We start from the raw sequence: 19,670 nt of genomic DNA on the forward strand, positions 1-19,670 counted from the left end.
TTCGGCTCAAGGGACTATTTTTCTTAAAGACCGGAAGCTGTTCAGGGTATCGTCATGGGAAGTTACTTTCAATTTTATGGTAGCTATGTAGTGAATACTCTCCCCTCGCAACATCTCTTCCTGAACAACTTCAATTTGTCAACAGATTGCAACATTCCGTGGCAAACTATTTTTGACCACAAGACACTCGAGCAGAAGCGATTCATTTCACGAGAAATATATATAATTGTTTACGCAAAGTCAGTGCAATCTTTTGGGGAAGGGATTCAGCAGCATTCGAGAACTGATTTGCTCAAGAATTGTGGAATGTATTGTCAAAAACTGCAATAAAATCGAAAATAGGCAACAAACATGAGTAAGACATTCACGTCACGCCCAGCTGGTGTCAGTCAAAGAGGACGTGGTCGAGGAAGAGGACAGAGCAGCAGCACCGAGCCAGCTGCTGTAGTTGGCACGACCATCCCTCCGTCCATTGCAGCACAACCACCCCGAGGTGCAGCAAGAGGAAGCAGAGGAGGGGGTGGTCGTGGAGGTGGAGGTGGTGGTCGTGGAGGTGGTGGTGACAGAGGTTTGCTTTTTAATTGTTTGTTTGTTCTCTTAACCGTCGTCGTTATATTCGTCGTCGGCGTCCATCATCATCATCATCACCATTATCGGCAGTATCCCACAATTTTCCCACTCAAGACTTAATGAGTAGTGTTCACAACATGGCGTGGACGTTCATTCTACCAGCCACACCAAAAGAGTTGTGGTGGGGAGAAATGTGGATATAGCCTCATCATCATCATCACCATCATCATCGTACAACCTCCATTATATTCATGCTGATATTAAGCAGAGGGCTCATATTGGTCATGTCCCAGTCTGCACATGTTGGGAAGATTCCCTTCCAGTTCCACCGCCCTCACCCCCCCCCCCCCCCCCCCCCCGTACCCCCGTCTCAGACCCCACCAGACACACCTGACCCCTACTTACTTATCTCACCCACGTCCATAGCTAGAGAGCTCTTCGTGTTATAGGTAAAGTTGACATAATAATGAATATCAATAATGTTAACAATTTTTTTTTCAAAAAATGAAAGAAATATAGGGGAGCATTCACCTGTAATATATAGGTAAACATGACCAAAACTGACAAATTTTATTTCCTTTGATTTTACTTTTAACTGAAGAGGCCAGCCCAGAACAGAGTTACTGGGGGAGTGTTGTTGCTATCAGCTCCTTGAGAACATTTAAGTTAGCCATCAGAACTGAAGAAGATGAAGTAAGAAGTAAGAAGAAAATAGAAGCATGGTGCATTTGGAGGTGGACAAACTAGGTGAATGGAGGGAGCTGGTCAAAGGAAATGGAAGGAAATTTTCCTTGCATATTTCATTTGTGTGAATTCTCTCTCTTCCTGGCCCATGTCTTGCTTTCTTCCTCCTGTTCTTTAAAAAAAAAAAAAAAAAAATTGTGTAATTTTTCCTCTTCATTGTTAGTCCATTCTACCCAAGGGATTTTACAGCCATAGCAGGTTCCCCTACCATATTTATGAAGAAAAATGAAGAAAATATCCTGAAAATGACCAAGTTTTCCTCCAAATTGACCCGGCTAGAAAGGAGTTAGTTCCCATTGCTTGTGTGTGTGTGGTTTTTTAAAATATTTTTTATTAAATTTTTTTTTTTTTTTTTTTACATTTGTAGCACAATGAACACCATTTCAATGAAACAAATTTTGATGCTAGGATTATGGTCGGGCACTGGCTGAATGACCTAAATTGACCAGGTGTGTTTATGAGAGAAAAAAAAATGTCCCTGTTGTCTCATACTGATCAGCATTGCTAACTGTGATATTATAATGTGACCCAGCTGACTGAAATTTATGATCATGATGGGGAGATAGATCAACATTATGTACATATTTACAAGCTTGAAGAAGAATTGGACACACAAACGTATGACATGTCTGTTTTATTTTCACCACTGCACAGGCCAAAGGACAGGTCCAGGTGTGAAGGGAGCCACAGGTGGAAAGGACAGCACCACGTCATCCAGAAGCACACTGCAAGAGCGGACATCGTAGTGAGTGAAAGAGTCTAGGGAATAGTTTTCTTTTTCTTCTGTCATATCTGTGGCCTCAGTAGTGATGCTTCTGATTATAAGTTAATAAATGTTTGGTTTTTTTTGTTTTGATTTTTATACTGCTCTATAATTCAAGCTCAAGGAAGCTCTAAATGTTTTACAGATGGGACAAAAAGTCCAATACTTAAAAATGGATTGAATTCATACATCAGATGAAATAGAAACACTATAAATCATAAGAATATTATAAAAGCATTATCTTTAATACTATAAAAGCACAATTTATGAGACCTTCAAAATAATATTTTTTCCCTATAATTATGCATAAACTCTGACTCTCCAATACACGTACACAAATACTTCAGTAAACAGCACAGATAGAAAATCACAATAAAAAAAATGTGCATGCTTGAAAAGCACAGTTATAATTTTGGTTTGGTGTGTTTAGCATCATCATCTCATATTTTCCTGATCAGGAGGTCCCGAGGTAGGATCGGTTAGATGTTGATTGAACTTCTGATCCAATGTTCACCAGTGATTAGCTTTCAATGACCAGTTTTGGTTTGGTGTTGTGTCCTTGGGGAAAGTGACTTTACTCTGATTTTTCTCATTCCACCCAGGTGTGAACAGTGGTACGTGAGTTTGGTTGGGGAAGGCTAAAATGCCATTAAGAGAGGGCTGGGCCCTGCGTGCCTTCCTGTGCTGAGCCCTAGACATAGTGAATGTCATTTCACTGCCCTGATGGCTGTTAAAGGCTGATGGAGTCTCCTGTCAGACCGACGGATGAGTAGGCAGGCAGGCTTATCTATCGGTGTGTGTCCTCATATGGGAGAGGAGGCCGATTCTGGATGCGCAGCACTTCCCACAGGTGTTGCAAGGGAAAACGTCTCCAGAAGTTGAGCCCTGCTTCCTTCGCTCACGCTTACCCTTAATGGCCAGCGTTCTCTTATTTTCAAACGTCTTTATGCCACTAGAGCACAACATCCTCCAGCGAGAGTGGTCAAGGGCATCAGTTTCCCAGGAAGCGAGGTCTATGTCACAGGCTTTGAGGTTTGTCTTCAAAGTGTCCTTGAAACGCTTGCAGGGTCTTCCAAGTTCATGGTGGCCACTGTTAAAGGCTAGGGGACCTATAATCATCAGATTTGAGATGAATGATTGTAAACCTAGTTTCAGTTTCAGTTTCACTTTTCTTAAGGATGTGTAACTGCATTCGGACAAATCCATACACGCTACACATCATCTGCTGGGCAGATGTCAGACCAACAGCGTAACCCGATACGCTTAGTCAGGTTTTGAGTGTATTTTATGTGCTTATCACACTGGTTTGCACTTCGGAATTTTGCCAGAGGACAATTTTTTTGTAGCCATGGGTTCTTTTTTTTAGTGTGCCAAGTGTGTGCTGCACACAGGATCTTGGTTTATCATCTCATCCAAATGACTAGACGCTCAGTTTGATTTTCCAGTCAAACTTGGGAGAAAGGAGAGTGGGAATTGAACCCAGACCCTCACGCAGATAAGCATATTTACCATTCTGCCACTTTCCCCTGTAAACTTAGATTCATGTAAGAGTCTACTTAGATGTTGTAATGTGTGGTTGTTTTGTCTCAGTGACGATATTACACAATTAAACCACAAGAGGCATGTGTATTGTATCGTATCGTATAGTGTGTTCATTTTCTTTTCAGAAAAGTAGTGGTTTTATGTAATTTGTTTTTGTAGTTTAGATGCTGTAATTGTTGTTTTTTTTTCAAAATTATTACCCTCTGTGACCAGAACATCCCTTTGCATAAAACAAGCATGGGACTGAAAGGGTTAATATCAAAGACTGAAAGAGCTAGTGCACTTTTAGTCACAAAAGGATGCTGAAACCTCTTTCATTCACATTTCTTTTGTGATTTATATATATTACTGTTTGTCATGCAACTGATTGTTGAAACTTTGCTTTTGGAAGTTTTTTGTTGTTGTTTTATTTTTAATGAGTGTTGTTTGCTGTTTAAATTTTTTTTTTTTTAAGCCTTTACAGTTATGCTAGGCTAAGATATGATGGTGATGAAACAGTGAACAATCTACATGTACAAGATTTGATTCATTTCTTTTTTTCTTCTTCTTCTTCATTCATAGGCTGCAACTACCACATTCATTCATATAAGTACGAGTACATGTAGAACCATTTTTACACCGCCATGTAGGCAGCCCTACTGTGCTTTTGCTGATGTGTGTGCTGGGTATGTTCTTGATTTTAAAACCCACCCAACACTAACATGGATTACAGGATCTTTTAACGAGTGTATTTGATCTTCTGTATGTGTATACACACTCAGAGGAGGTTCAAACACTAGTGGGTCTGCACATAGCAGAATTATGCTGACCTGGGAGATCGGAAAAATCTCCACCCTAAACCTACCAGGGGATGAAACTCAGGAGATACTTTAGTCGATAATCTAGAAGATAATCTAGCTGCTCTAACCATTTGACCAGTGCCACCGTCCAATTCGCTAATGTGCATGATGTGTCACATCTCATGACAAACCAAGGTAGTGTGCCTTAAACCCTCATTGTTCTCCCACCCCATTCAGCTGGAGAGCGTTGAGGGTTGTGCTGATTGCACGGGAATCTCATGTGTCTCAGTTCAGGCTGTCACTGAACTGAGATCAACCTTTCCTCAGCTGGTCAGTCAGTGACAGGATTCTGGGCTTTTTGCCCGCGACTGGCATAGGAGGCAGTCGTGTCTGCTTTGTGCTCTTCAGGGCTGTTTGCCCGGTTCTGCACTCGTGAGTGGGGATAGTTTTTCCTCCGAGTGTTTGGTGTTCTTCGGTCGGTGTTCTGTGTTCGGTGTCTTTCAGCGTCTGGGTAGCAGTGCCCGCCTGAAAGGTAAGACGAGACTGTATAGACAGTTCAGCCATGTCGTTTTTGTACTTACGTATTTGTAGAGAAATTTTGTCTGTTCATTATATGTTCATGTCCGTGAATAAGAGAGAGAAGGAGGGAGATGATATTTAAGTAAATATTGTATTTGCTTAAATATCATCCCCCTCCTTCTCAACAAAATGTTTCAGTGCTGGTGGCTTCACAGTTATCAGACCTGATGAGAAGCGGCGACGGGAGGTTACAGAGCGTAAGTACATCACATTGGAATAACGGAAATAGTGTTTGATGATCTGGATGAAAAAAACGGCTCGAGTCATTTCATCAAACGTCACAGGAAGGCAAAATCAACTGATTTTGTTTCATATGAATGCATCTGGCAAGTGAGTGTGGTTATGTTTTGTCATTTGTTTGCCTTTGTAAATCCTGAACAGACCACCAGGTGACAGACTGCCTGTTTACACATGTGTTGTGGTTTTGTGGGTCTTGAACAGACCATGACAGTCTGTGTACTCATGTGTTGTGGCTTTGTACGCTCTGAACAGACCACCTGTCTGTGTACACGTGTTGTTGGTCTGTTAGTCCTGAACGGACCAAGGCAGTCTGTCTGTATGCTCATGCGTTGTGGAGCTCTGAACAGACCAGTACAGCCTGTCTGTGTGCACATGTGTTGTAGCTTTGTAACCTTGTACAGACCAAGACAGACTGTTCAATTTCGTTTAATGTCTATCCACATTAAGTGATATTAGATATGAAAAAAAAAGAAAAGAAAAAAAAAGAGTGGGGAGAAAAAAGGGCAGGGAAGGGAAAGGGATGAAAACAATACAAGACAGACAGACTGCTCATGTGTTGTTGCTCTGTAAGCTCTGAACAGACCACCTAGCTGTGCAAACATACGTTGTTGTTTTGTAAGCTCTTAACTCACTCTGGACGACTAGTTGTCTCCCTTGCTTTTCCACACTGATGACCCTGGACGACTAGTTGTCTCCCTTGCTTTTCCACACAGACGACCCTGGACGACTAGTTCTCTCCCTTGCTTTTCCCTACAGACGACCCATATGTTAAGGTTAGGAAAAAAATCACAAAAAATACAAAACATAAAGTAACTGAATGAAACTCACTGTACTTGACCCACTGACCCCTCTCCTCACGTCGTGTGAATGCCCACCCACCTCCCTCTTCACTGCTCTCAGAAGCTGAATCACTATCAGTACCTACTTGCTGGTAGCTTTCTTCACTGCAGATACTTTATTCAACGTCTTCATCATCCTCGTCGATGTCGAAACCTTCAGTTTAAAGCATTTCTGTTATTCAGTAGTGGTAAAAACCGCTGTCGTGATCTAGTTTGCTAAAAAATTTGCACTTGTATCGCCTGCGATGCCATTTTCAGTATGTATGCAGATTAGTTTGTCGTGTGGGGTCCTGAACTTGCTGGCTGGCTGTGGAGTGTGTTGTTACGGAACTTTCTATTTGACCATTGACACATTTGCAATGCCTGGTGTAGCTGCGATTGTTATTCCACCCGATGAGGAAAACATGGAAAAAAATTTAATCGTCAAAACCGCTATAGCGTTCCGTTGTCTGGAACGCTACCTTACGTCAGAAACGGTATAGCGTTCTGTCGTCCAGGGTGAGTTAACAGACCATGACAGCCTATCTGTGCACACATGTTGTAGCTTTGTAAGCTCTTAACAGACCACCATATCAGTCTCTCTGTATACTCGAGTGGTATGGCTTTGTAACCCTGAATGCACTGACAGCCTGTCTATGTTCTCGTGCGTTGTGGCTTTGTAAGCTGTGAACAGACCACCATGCAACAGCCTGTCTGTGGAAGTGAAATGTTGGTCTAATGGAAAGTGTCCACCAAGGAAGTGAGAGAAACCGAGTGTGTGGGATCAGAATTTTCTCCCCCTCCTCTAGATCTTTAGTGTGTGTGCATGTGTAGGGCATATTTTGTGCCTTTTGTGTGTGTGTGTGTGTGTGTGTGTGTGTGTGTGTGTGTGTGTGTGTGTGTGTGTGTTGTGTTTGTGTGTTTGTGTAGTGTGTGTGTGTGTGTGTGTGTGCGTGTGTGTGATTGTTCATATCTGCAATTTGTAGTGTTTTCTTCGTGTATATAGACATGCATATATGTGTTTTTTCATGAGCAGAGGTATGTTATTATGCACTAATGTATATATGTATTGTTTCATGTGAGGCGCTTGGTGCCCATTATATGGGGAGTTTGCACCATGTAATTGCTATCTACTATTACCTGTTGTTAACATTACTATTATTATTATTGTTATTAATATTTTTAGTTGTAGTATCATGATTGCTATTATTGTTATCACTATTAAGTACTATCTACTATTACCTGTTGTAATCTATTATCATTATTATTATTATTGTTGTTATTAGTATTATCATTGTTTTCATTATTATCATTATTGTTATGATTATTGATATCAGTATTATGATTATCATTGTTATAATAATAATAATAATAAAATACTACTACTACTACTACTACTACTAATTATTATTATTATTATTGTCATCATCATCATCATTATTGTTATTATCATTGTTATTACCATTATTATTGTAGCTTTTCAAGCCTTGAACAGATCACCACAACAGCTTGTCCGATGTCAGACATATGTGGAGTGGTAACACGTCCACCTAGGAAGCCAGAGAATCTGAACACGCTGGCTCGAATCACGGCTCAGCCGCCGATATCTTCTCCCCGTCCACTACACCTTGAGTGGTGGTCTGGACGCTAGTCATTCGGATGAGACGATAAACCGAGGTCCTGTGTGCAACATGCACTTAGCGCACATAAAAGAACCCACGACAACAAAAAGGTTGTCCCTGGCAAAATTCTGTAGAAAAATCCACTTTGATAGGGAAAACAAATAAAACCGCATGCAGGGAAAAAAAAAGAAAAAAGGGTGGTGCTGTAGTGTAGCGACATGCTCTCCCTGCAGAGAGCAGCCCGAATTTCACACAGAGAAATCTGTTGTGATAAAAAGAAATACAATATAAATATATATATATATATATATATATATATATATATATATATATATATATATATATATATATATATATATATATATAAATTTACATGTATTGTGGCTTGCTGGCTTTCAGAGGCTGAGCGGGAGGCCCGGCAGTATGAACAGTTCAGGAAGCAGAACAAGCCCACCAGCTTTTCCTATGTTGGCACGGCTGGTCAGTTGCCTGCTTGGTTCTGTGGTAATGGTTGGTTGGTTGGTTGGTTGGTGGGCGAGTGGTGGTGGTGGTGGTGCTGCTGCTGCTGTGTGTGTTAGGCTGGGGGTCGGGTGTGGAACGTGGGTGTTGGTATGTGGAGTGTGTGTGTGTGTGTGGGTGTGTGTGGGTGTGGTTTTTGTGTGTGTGTGTGTTTGTGTGTGGGTGTGTGTTTGTGTGTGTTGGTGTGTGTTTGTGTGTGTTTGTGTGTGTTTGTGTGTGTGTGTGTTTGTGTGTGTGTTTGTGTGTGTGTGCTTATGTGTGATTGCATGTATGCATGCATCTTAGTGTGAATGGGTGTTTGTGTGTTCAAGTCATTGAGGTTTTGAATTAGATCTTTTACTTTTTTCTTTTTTTTCTCTCTCTTTTTTTTTTGCTGAGGAACTGCAGTGGGTTGTCATCTGTACTCAGCCATGTCCACAAATGCACTTTGTTTATGCAGTGAGAAACCATAATTTTGATTATTTTATTGTGTGTGGATATGTGTGTATGTGTACATGTGTGTGTTTATGTGTCAGCGTGTTTGTGTATACGTATATGTTCATATATAAACTAACAGATAGATATGTGTGTGAGTGTGTGTGTGCACACACATGTGCACAAGTATTCACACGTTATGTGCATCCACATAACTGATCCAGCCTGTCCAAAAATAAAAAAAAACGAGTGCCTGTTTACAGTAGTCTGACAGTAACGTGTAACCATACTGCTGCCCACCACAGGGGGAGGAGAAGAGGTGTCTGTCGAGGAAGCAAGACAACAGCAGATCCGAACCCAGGCTCAGCACAGCAAGACCAGCAGGCTGGTGGGTGTTTTTTTTGCATTTTTGACTCACTTGTGTAAACAAAGTGAGTCTATGTTTTAACCTGGTGTTTGGTTGTCTGTGTGTGTGTGTGTGTGTGTGTGTGTGTGTGTGTGTATGTCCGTCCGTGGTAAACTTTAACATTGACATTTTCTCTGCAAATACTTTGTCAGTTGTCACCAAATTAGGCATTAAAATAGGAAAAATTCAGTTCTTTCCAGTCATCTTGTTTAAAACAATATTGCACCTCTGGGATGGGCACAAAAAAATAAATAATGAAGCCTAATTATATGCAAACTGCATTTACTGTTATATTTATATTTTTTGTATTCTCTAAACTTGGCACTTTGATCTGATATTCTGACACAACAACAAGAGAAGTCATTATTATCATTTTTTGTTCAAACAGGAACTTCTTTTGCTAAGCATGGAAGTTTTATTTATTTTGCAAACGTTTTGGTGCAGATAGTAAAAAAGGGAAATTACTCTGTAATTAATGCTAGGGGACTTAATTTGCTTTAAACTGATCTTTCTCATCGTAAACATTACATTTTGAAATTATACTCAATACATAAAAAGCTTGTGTGTTTTACTCTCAGTCACAAGCGAGTCTTGAAGGCCTTGTCTTTCTTGTTCTGTCATGAAAAGATTCCTTCATTTTTTTTCTGTTGGTTGGCTGCATCTTTCACTCCTTGTTTCATTCATATATACAACTGGGATTTTATGTGAATGGCCAGTTTTACTGCCACCATTTAGGCAGCCATACTACAGTTTCCAGGTGGGTGCATCTGGGTATGGTCGTGTTTTCATAACCCACTGAACACTGACATGGATTTTGTGATCTTTAATGTGCACATATTTACAGGGGGTCCTTCAGGCACTGGCAGGTTTGCACATGTGTTGACATTGGTGATAAGAAAAATCTCCACCTTTAACCCACACAAGACACATCTGGAATTCAAACTCAGTATCCTGTGATTGAAAGTCTAATGCTCTAATCACTCGTCTTTTGTGGCTGTTAAAAAACATTTCCTGAAGCGCAAGGAAATGTTATTTAAAAAAAAGAAAAAAAAGAAGCATATTTGTTTAGTACTTCCTCTCATCACAATTGTTTGCAATAACAAACTGAACACTCGCATGTATGTCAGATACAAAACACGCACACACACACACACACACACACACACACACTCACACACACTCACACACACTCTCTCTATTTCTACACTACATCATATATGATATATATATATGTCGCCTCCCTTTCATCCACACATAGTGAGATAAGTGAAATGCTGCTTTGAGAAAAAGAAGAAAGAAAACAAAAAAAAAAAGAAACTGCTGAACAAGGTCTTTTGTATGAACAAAACCACAGCTATTTGTGACGGAAACCAAACACATTTCATGTAGGTCTCTGAAGTTATTTATCAGTGTGTTACATTTCAGTACAACAGTCCCATGTTGAAAGTTGTGCTTCCTGATTTGATTCGAACTCCTTTTACCGTTGGAATATGTTTGCACTAGTTGTGCTTGTTCTCATTACTAGGATACTTGAGTGGTTTATGTTTGAAACTGCCCTTCCTGAAAATCAGTGTCTTGAATCCTGGCAGAATGGGATATGATTGTCATCACCCAGGGGCAGTCTGCAAAAGTATGAAAATGAAAGGGGTTGGATATTTCTTGCCACTGGTGCGCTGGTTTCTTTCTTTTCTTTTTTTCTTCTTTACATTATCTCATTTTTGTGTTTCTTTTGCAACCAAATCCAAAGCTTTTCAGTATTAACACACCTGTAGGTGAGGCAGTATGTAATTAATTAACACACCTATGTGTTGACAACAGGTGAGGCAGTAAGTAAACTAACACCCCTGTGTGTTGACAACAGGTGAGGCAGTAAGTGAGTAATTAACACCCATGTGAGGCAGTCAGTCAGTCACTTATCCACGTGTTAATGATAGGTGAGCCAGTAAGTAACAAGCACACCTGTGTGTGGACAACAGGTGAGGCAGTAAGTAAGTAAACTAAAACACCTGTGTGTTGATGACAGGTGAGGCAGTAAGTAAGTGATAAACTAAAACACCTGTGTGTGGACAACAGGTGAGGCAGTAAATAATAAACTAAAACACCTGTGTGTTGATGACAGGTGAGGGAGCAGGAACGACGGAGCCAACAGAGACAGCAGGAGGACCGAGCACTGGCGGACAGAAAAGAGGCTGCCAGGAATCGGGTATGTGTGTATGTCTGTTCTGGTTTTATTTTGTTATCTTATCAAAAAAAAACAAAAAAAAATCATTTGCAGTGTCATGGGCTATCTCTCCCAAATTCGTCTGTATCAATGGGTTGGCTTTTCCTTGTATGTCTGTGGATCCCCTCTCGCTGCGGCACTGCAGAAAATGAAGAGGCAGACAAGCTCTCCAAAAGCAGGAAGCAGGCTCACTCAGTCTGCCCACACCCTTAGCTTTGGGGAGGCAAAGACCATTCTGCACAGCCACTTCAGAAACAGATGGCGAGAAAGGCTACATCTGGGAGCAGAGGAGGACAGTATCCATCAACTGGGTCGAGCTCAGCACGTCATCATCCTCAGACTGCGCACAGGCCACTGCCAGTTCCTCTCCCATCTCTACTGAAACTGAAAATTTCCCACACAGACCAATGTCCGTGTGACACCGCTCCTCAAACTCCAGCCCATGTCCTGCAAGACTGCCCTCTACACAAAGAGCACAGGTGCCAGATCTGGCCCAGTCCCACAGCACAGCGCTCCAGGGCAAGTTGTGAGGAACAACTACAGAGCTCCAGTGGACTGCGGACTTTGTAACCTACTCTGGACTAACCGTCTGAACATGGCCTGGGAACGCTGATGAAGAAGAAGAAGTTTGTATCGATGAGTTGGCTTTCCCTTGTATGTACGTCAGTTTTTCACCTCACTCTCTCCCTCCATTCACCAGCTAGGCAGTCATGCTCTTGTTTTTGCTGGGAGGTTAAGGGGGTGGGGTGTGCATGCTGGATATATATATTCGTTTGTCCATAATCTTTCGAACACTTGTGTTGGATAATGAGATCTTTGAGCATAGTGCTCATGTTAGATGTTCTCCTTGTGTATGACGATGATGATGATGACAGTAATGATGATAACAATAATGATAGAAATAATAATAATTTATAGAAAAAATGTGATAGTAATTGTAATAATTATACTTCTGGTACTACTACTACTACTACTGCTACTGATGATGATCATGATTATGATAATAACAATAATGATAATTATAGTAATGATAATGACACCACCAACAACAATAATAATGATAATGGGCATTTATAGTGTGCTCTACCTCCTTGGCTCAGTGGCTCAGAGTGTTAACAGTTGATATCCGTATGGGGTAGTGTGGGGGATAGTTACAAAAATCAACACCACAAAGCGCTATAATCAAGACTTGGGAACAAAACAAATCAAACAACAACGCTTGGAGGGCCTTCAGACAGACAGAAGCAGGTCTGCACATACAGGTTGGTAAAAAAAATCTCCCACCTTTGATCCACCCGAGGCAGCCAGGATTTGAACCCAGTACCCTTGGATTGAAAGTTCAGTGATGGGCGCAATAGCTGAGTGGTTAAAGCCGTTGGACTTTCAGTCTGAGGGTCCCTGGTTCGAATCTCGGTAATGGCGCCTGGTGGGTAAAGGGTGGAGATTTTTCTGATCTCCCTGGTCAACATATTTGCAGACCTGCATGTGCCTGAACCCCCTTCGTGTGTATAGGCAAGCAGAAGATCAAATACCTGTACTCACGTTAAAGATTCTGTAATGCTGTCTATAATCCTGTCTTGTCTATAATCCTGTGGTAATCCCTGAACAGGGCAATAATCTACAATCCATGTCGGTGTTCGGTGGGTTATGGAAACAGATACATACCCAGCATGCACACCCCTGAAAACAGAGTATGGCTGCCTACATGGCGGGGCAAAAATGGTCATATATGTAAAAGCCCACTTGTGTACATACGAGTGAACGTGGGAGTTGCAGCCCATGAACGAAGAAGAAGAAGAAGAACAAAGACGAAGAAGAAGAAGAAGAAGAGTTTCAGTTTCAGTAGCTCAAGGAGGCGTCACTGCGTTCGGACAAATCCATATACGCTACACCACATCTGCCAAGCAGATGCCTGACCAGCAGCGTAACCCAACGCGCTTAGTCAGGCCTTGAGGTAAAAAAAAGAAGAAAGAAAAAAAGGTGAATACATAATAGATAACTTACACAAATAAATAAATAAATAATAATTATAATTTAAAAAAAAAAAGTGAATAAATAATAGATAAGCTTACACAAATAAATAAATAAATAAATAAATAAATAATAATTATTAAAAAAACAAAACAAAAAACAAAAACAAACAAAAAAACCAACAAAAAACAGAACACATTTCTTTATGAATTGATTCCATATCTGGGTCTACAAAGGGAGAAAACTTTTTTTTTTTTTTCTTTTTTTGTTGTTTTGGTCAGCATTACAGATAAAAAGAAGAACAAAGACAAAGAAGAAGAAAGTCCAGTTGTGTAAACCACTCGGCCAGTGTGTTCATCTAGAGTGCAAGCTGCACCCTTCTGTCTTTGTTTTGTTCCTTTTCACTTTTAAGTCTGATGGTGTTAGACGTTTGGGATGGGTGGAAGGAAGGCAAGAAGGAAGGAAGGAAGGAGCGAGGGAGGGAGGGATAAAAGGGGGTGGGGGGGGGGGGGGGGGGGGGGGGGGATGGAGGCAGGAGGGGGAGATGGAGAAGGAGGGATTTGCAACATCTTTTTATCTGTAATGCTGACCAAAACAAACAAAAAAGAAAAAAGAAAAAAAAAAAAGTTTTCTCCCTTTGTAGACCCAGATATGGAATCAGTTCATAAAGAAATGTGTTCTGTCTATCTATCTATGTGCATGTGTGTGTGTATGTATGTGTGTTTCTTTTTTTCTTTTTTTCCTTCCAAACCATTTCATATTTTTCTCCAGCCCTTAGTAGAGGCAAGTGGCCACACAAAACTCAAACATTAATGAGAGCAGTAGAGCCTTTTAGGTGGATGAGGGGGAGGATTATATATATATATATATATATATATATATATATATATATATATATAAACTTTTAATGTTATTTTTATTTTTATTTTATTATTATTTCTTATGGGTTTGGTGAGCAGGGGGAACAACCATTTCCAAACCTGTAAATAGCCAAATGGGACCAGTCAGTTCTCATGAACAAAATGAGTGCATGCTGTTTATAACATTCTGGTCCACAGAGAGAAAACTGTATGTCTTCAGTTCTTATGAAATGTTTGTCTGTTGTGATACCGAGAAGGATCCAGGAATTTTCGAGATAGTGTGTGTGTGTGTGTGTGTGTGTGTTTATATTATAGAGTGCCTTCCCCTGGTTTCAATGATCACACCAGTGTAATCATGTTGTGGATGAATGAATACAGAACAGAATTTGGATAAAGTGATGTAACCCTTCCTTCCTTTGGAAAACTGCTGACACAGAATTTCTGCTGGTAAACATGCAGGTGTAGAAGGAAGGAAGGAAGGAAAGAAAGAAGGGAAGAGGGCAGGAATTCTATTTGATGCCCCATCATGGCTTTGGTGATTGCAGACAAAACGTTTATGCACCAACTGAAGATATTACTACCTCTTTCTATGAAGAAAAAACAACTAAAACAACCCAGCAAAAAAACAAAAGAACAAAAAACTGTGGAGGAAACAAATTGCCAAGATCATTATTGGTGGGTCTGGAATCTGGTTTTTAACTCTCTCTGGACGAAAGAATTTTGAGCATTCCTACATAAAATGTATTTGGTTTCAGACGACGGAATGGAATAGCATTTTCAGGAAATAAAAATCCATCACACGCTGTACACGTGATTTTGTGATTAGCCAAGCAGAGTCCGCTATTCTGGGTCACTCCAGAATTGAATGGTATGACTGGCGAGCCTGCCATGTGTGGCCCTTCTCACACACACACTGACAAAGTCACTGACCAGTCGTCTGCTCACGTGCCAGCCTGTTAGCAAAGCGGGCTCTTCTCAAAATGTTGTGGAGTGAACAAGGCAGCGACGGTAACGTTTTAGGGTTGCTGGAGTACTTGAAATGCTACAAACTGAAGGGTTGGACATTGAAGAGGTGGATGATGACGAAGAAGAAAGTGAATTTAATGCAGAAAGCGAGCATGGGTATGGTGATTCGGGTGAAAAATTGGCAGTATTTTCTACATATGGCAAAACTGTAAAAATAAGATGAGAAATTTGATTTTTTTTAATATGTAATAGCTCAGCACGTAATAAGCCAGTTCTGAAAGTTTCGTTTTCTTAATCTGTATTTTGTATTTTTTGTAATTTTTTTCCAAACCCTTACAAATGGGCCGTCTGTGGGGAAAAGCAAGGGAGAAAACTTGTCGTTCCGAGTGAGTTAAAAATTGTAATGTAGACTATCATAGTTATAAAACAATAAAAACTAGACAATCACAGTTAAAAAAAACAACAACAACAACAACCCCAAAACAACTATAAAATAACACAAAAGCTGGGGAATTTCTTTTGACGTGATGTCTGAATTGGCGTCGGCTGATATCTGGAGAATAAAATCATGAAGTTCTGAGATCATACAGCTGGACTTGAAATGGGTGACCTGGTCTTTTTTTTTTTTTTTTTTTTTTTGCATTATGTTAATTGATAATTGAACATGATTTTGGTTTCTGTTTAATTGTTTTTAAGAACTGAGAGGTACTCAACCCTGAAATGGCCTATTTACAGATGGTAGGGATACAGGCAACAAATATCTCACTACAGCATGTGGTTGAAATATGTTACTTTGCACTACCAACAATACGTACATGGGTTTGCACCCACTTTCTCCACTGATTGTGCTGTGTTTCCGCCTTGTTTCAGGCAAGTCTTAACGCGCAGAGGCAGAACAACAAAGAGGACAACAACTGGAAGTCTGAGATGAAGAGGTAACGGATTCCTGTTGATGTGTCGTAGTGTTTACTCTGCTGCATAAGCCAGTTTATGAAGAGATGGCTGACGGAAAAAGAGGGCGCTAGTCAGGGATGCACAGGGGAGGTAACCTACTTCGGGGGGGGGGGGGGTGGGGGGGGGGGGGTTATCAGCCATAGCTACTTTCGTTTTCTCTGCATAGGCGGGTAGTAGTTTGCACAGGACAGGAATCAGACCCCTGCCGGAGTCTGCACTAGTGGGTCACGGTAAGTGTGTTATTTAAACGTAATTTTAGGAAGAAAATTTCCTTTCTAGAACAGGACTGGAGCTGCATGGTCAGCAAATGTGTAATGAGGGGGAAGAAAAGGACCATCAAAAAACCAGAGCAATATGTGATCATTACAAATCACAGACAGGTCAAGGCTGTTTGATATAGATATGTATAGATGTAGATTGGTAGGTAGCTATATATATATATGTGTATATTATATATATGTATATATATATATATATATATATATAGAGAGAGAGAGAGATAGATGCATGCAACATAGTAGTGAAGGAAAACAAGCAAGCATAGGCAGCAGTTTAACCAACCCTTCCGATACTTCAAAAGAATTTTGCATAGATTAACTCACTCAGTACGGCCAGTCCTCTCTTCTCCTCTACACAGACCCCTCGAATGTCCAGTGGGTGTCTCAATGACCCAACCTTTAGCTTCCGTTGTCAGAATTGTGGTATGCTTTGTCAACATTCACCTCTTCAGTATAAGAGCGTTCCGCTTGCAATATTTTGATGGTGGTTATTGGGGTGAAACGCTGTTAACGTCGTCTCTTTCGCCGTTCGTATGGAGAGAGTTAAAAAAAGAAATTGTAAAGTAAAAAAAAAAAAAAAAAAAAAAAAAAAAGTAAGAGAAATCCTTCAAAGACTGCAGTTGGGGGCCAATTGAATTCTCTCTTGAGATGGTTTTTTTTTTTGTAATTGAAAAGTGATTATGTATGCTTGTTACTGGAGAAAAGCATGTTTAAAAATTTTTTTTTTTTATCTGTTTGATATATATTTATATATATATATATATATATATATATATATATATATATATATATATAGAAGAGAGAGAGAGAGAGAGAGATGCATGTGACATAGTAGTGAAGGAAAACAAGTGAGCATAGGCAGCAATTTAACCAACCCTTCCGATACTTCAAAATAATTTTGCATACATTAAAAAAAGAAATTGTAAAAAAAAAAAAAAAAAAAAAAAAGGTAAGAGAAATCCTTCAAAAACTGCAGTTGGGGGCCAATTGAATTCTCTCTTGTGATGGGTTTTTTTTTTGTAATTGAAAAGTGATTATGTATGCTTGTTACTGGAGAAAAGCATGTTTAAAATTTTTTTTTTTTTATCTGTTTGATATATATTTATATATATATATATATATATATATAGAAGAGAGAGAGAGAGAGAGATGCATGCAACATAGTAGTGAAGGAAAACAAGCAAGCATAGGCAGCAGTTTAACCAACCCTTCCGATACTTCAAAAGAATTTTGCATAGATTAAAAAAAGAAATTGTAAAAAAAAAAAAAAAAAGTAAGAGAAATCCTTCAAAAACTGCAGTTAGGGGCCAATTGAATTCTCTCTTGAGATGTTTTTTTTTTTTTGTTTTTTTGTAATTGAAAAGTGATTATGTATGCTTGTTACTGGAGAAAAGCCTGTTGTTTTTGTTTTTGTTTTTTTTTAATCTGTTTCACGAGTAGAATGAGGTGAATGTGTCCATTCCAAAAAAGTGTGTGTGTATTTCGTTGTTGCAGAGTTAACCAGGCTTTTCTGGACCGGTTGGAGGCTGAATCCAAGAGGAAAGGAGCATTGTCTGAAGACACATGATGCTTGGAACACCCTGTGAACTGAAGTCGTGCACTGACATTGGATGTGATATTCACACACACACAGAAACACACACACACACACTCACAGAAATACACACACACACACACAAACACGTATACACATACACACACACACACACACACACACACACACACACACAAACACACATACACCGTGCGAACCCACATGTCAAACTGACAAAGAACATGATATATTTTTATATACTGTGATGACAGAAATCACACACAAACATAAGACTTGATGTGTGAACAGCACGGGAACAAACTCGACACACTTTAACCTGACGTTAACCGACTTAAGACACCGGGACTGGTAAATATGACTGACCTGACACGTGAACTTTGACCTTCATCCATATTGACCTGACTCTTGAACCCTGAGCTTTGTCCCCACAGACCAGACAGACACTTGAAGCAAAAGACGTAAGATTTGAACTGTGACCTTCATCCAAACAGACCTGACACGTGAACCTTGACCTTCATCCACACAGACATGATGTTTAAACCTTGGACCTTCATCCACACTGACCTGATACATGAACCTTGACCTCCATCCAAAATGATCTGACACATGAACCTTGACCTTCATGCACACTGACGTGACACACAAACCTTCCATCATCAACCACACAGACCTGACACCCAGACTTTGACTTTCATCCAAACAGTGTTGAACACTATTGGTGGACTAACCTTTGCCCCTACTGGTAGGTGAAAATATTCTGTTGTTTTATATGTTATCAAAAGAGTAAACGAGCAATAATATCATTGTATTAACACAGCATGTGAATGCTGTGTGAATCGGTTATAAACTTAAGTTTTGTCAGAATTTTTGGTGCCCCAGAATTGATTTCATGCTCAATGCAAAGTTGTGTGTGCTCGTTTTGAAAGTAGAGAAAAACTATGTATTATTCTGGCAGCTTCAGTGATCATTCATGAATGCAGACTTTTCTGATAGATGAAAACTGAGAGAGAGAGAGAGAGAGAGAGAGAGAGAGAGAGTATGAGCAAGTGTGAATGTGGTGTGTGTAAACTTGAGGATATGTACATATGTGTGTGTGTGCTTTTGACATGTATGCAAGTGTGCTATGTCTCTGTTAGCTCTTAGTCATTTGTTGTTGTTTTTTTATTAAGGCTTTTAATACATTGTTTCAGCTGTCAGTTACTGCTTTTGCATACCTGTTTTATAGGAAGACATCTGAATGAAAGCAATTTTTTGGGGGGCTAATAAAAATGGGGAAGAAAGAACAACAGCAACAACAATGACAACAGCACATACATGCCCACAAACCAAAAGAAAAAGAAAAAAGAATTGGAACAAAATCATTTTTACAAATGGGAATCATCAACGGTTAATTTAATTTTGGCATCCCTGAACTTTATCAAAAAAAAAAAGGGTGTGTGTGAAATGTATTGCTTTGGCATGGACATCAGATGAGTCTCGATACTGGAAAAAAATCTATGTTTGTTTCCCTCTTTTGTTGTTGTTTCGTTGTTAATTTGATGTTTAATATGTGGTCAGAGTCATGCTTTGGAACTTAGTAAGTCAGCAAGAAATATTTGAAAGAAGCAATTTGGTGGGTTATTTTATTTGTTTTATTTTTTTTTTAGAAAAAGCTTGTTTAGTCCCTTTGTTTTTATGTTCACATTCCCTGGACAGTCTATGGAGCGGTTTGATTTGTCAGTTTAAAAACATTTTTTTGAAAATACAAGCTGGTGATTCAGTCAACTGTCATTCAGTGTCTGGCTGTTCTTTTTGGAATGAATAAAAAAAATGTGTGTGTTTGTTTTGTTCTTTGGCAGTCTGTGTGGATACACATCATGTACATGCATG

The 19,670-nt window shown here is 39.8% G+C and overlaps 1 protein-coding gene across 1 annotated transcript; it reads left to right on the top strand.

Annotated features, from left to right (window-relative positions):
* The first annotated feature begins 111 nt into the window (after positions 1–111).
* On the top strand, positions 112–19,444 carry LOC143288863 (uncharacterized). The gene is made up of 8 exons (XM_076597515.1): positions 112–568; positions 1,969–2,059; positions 5,116–5,174; positions 8,057–8,137; positions 8,896–8,978; positions 11,116–11,199; positions 15,885–15,949; positions 17,741–19,444. The coding sequence occupies exons 1-8, from the start codon at positions 352–354 to the stop codon at positions 17,811–17,813; spliced, it is 753 nt and encodes a 250-aa protein (XP_076453630.1). The 5' UTR covers positions 112–351; the 3' UTR covers positions 17,814–19,444.
* Positions 19,445–19,670: the final 226 nt, after the last annotated feature.

Source organism: Babylonia areolata, chromosome 13 (genome assembly GCF_041734735.1).
Source record: "Babylonia areolata isolate BAREFJ2019XMU chromosome 13, ASM4173473v1, whole genome shotgun sequence".
Classification (NCBI taxonomy): Eukaryota; Metazoa; Mollusca; class Gastropoda; order Neogastropoda; family Buccinidae; genus Babylonia; species Babylonia areolata.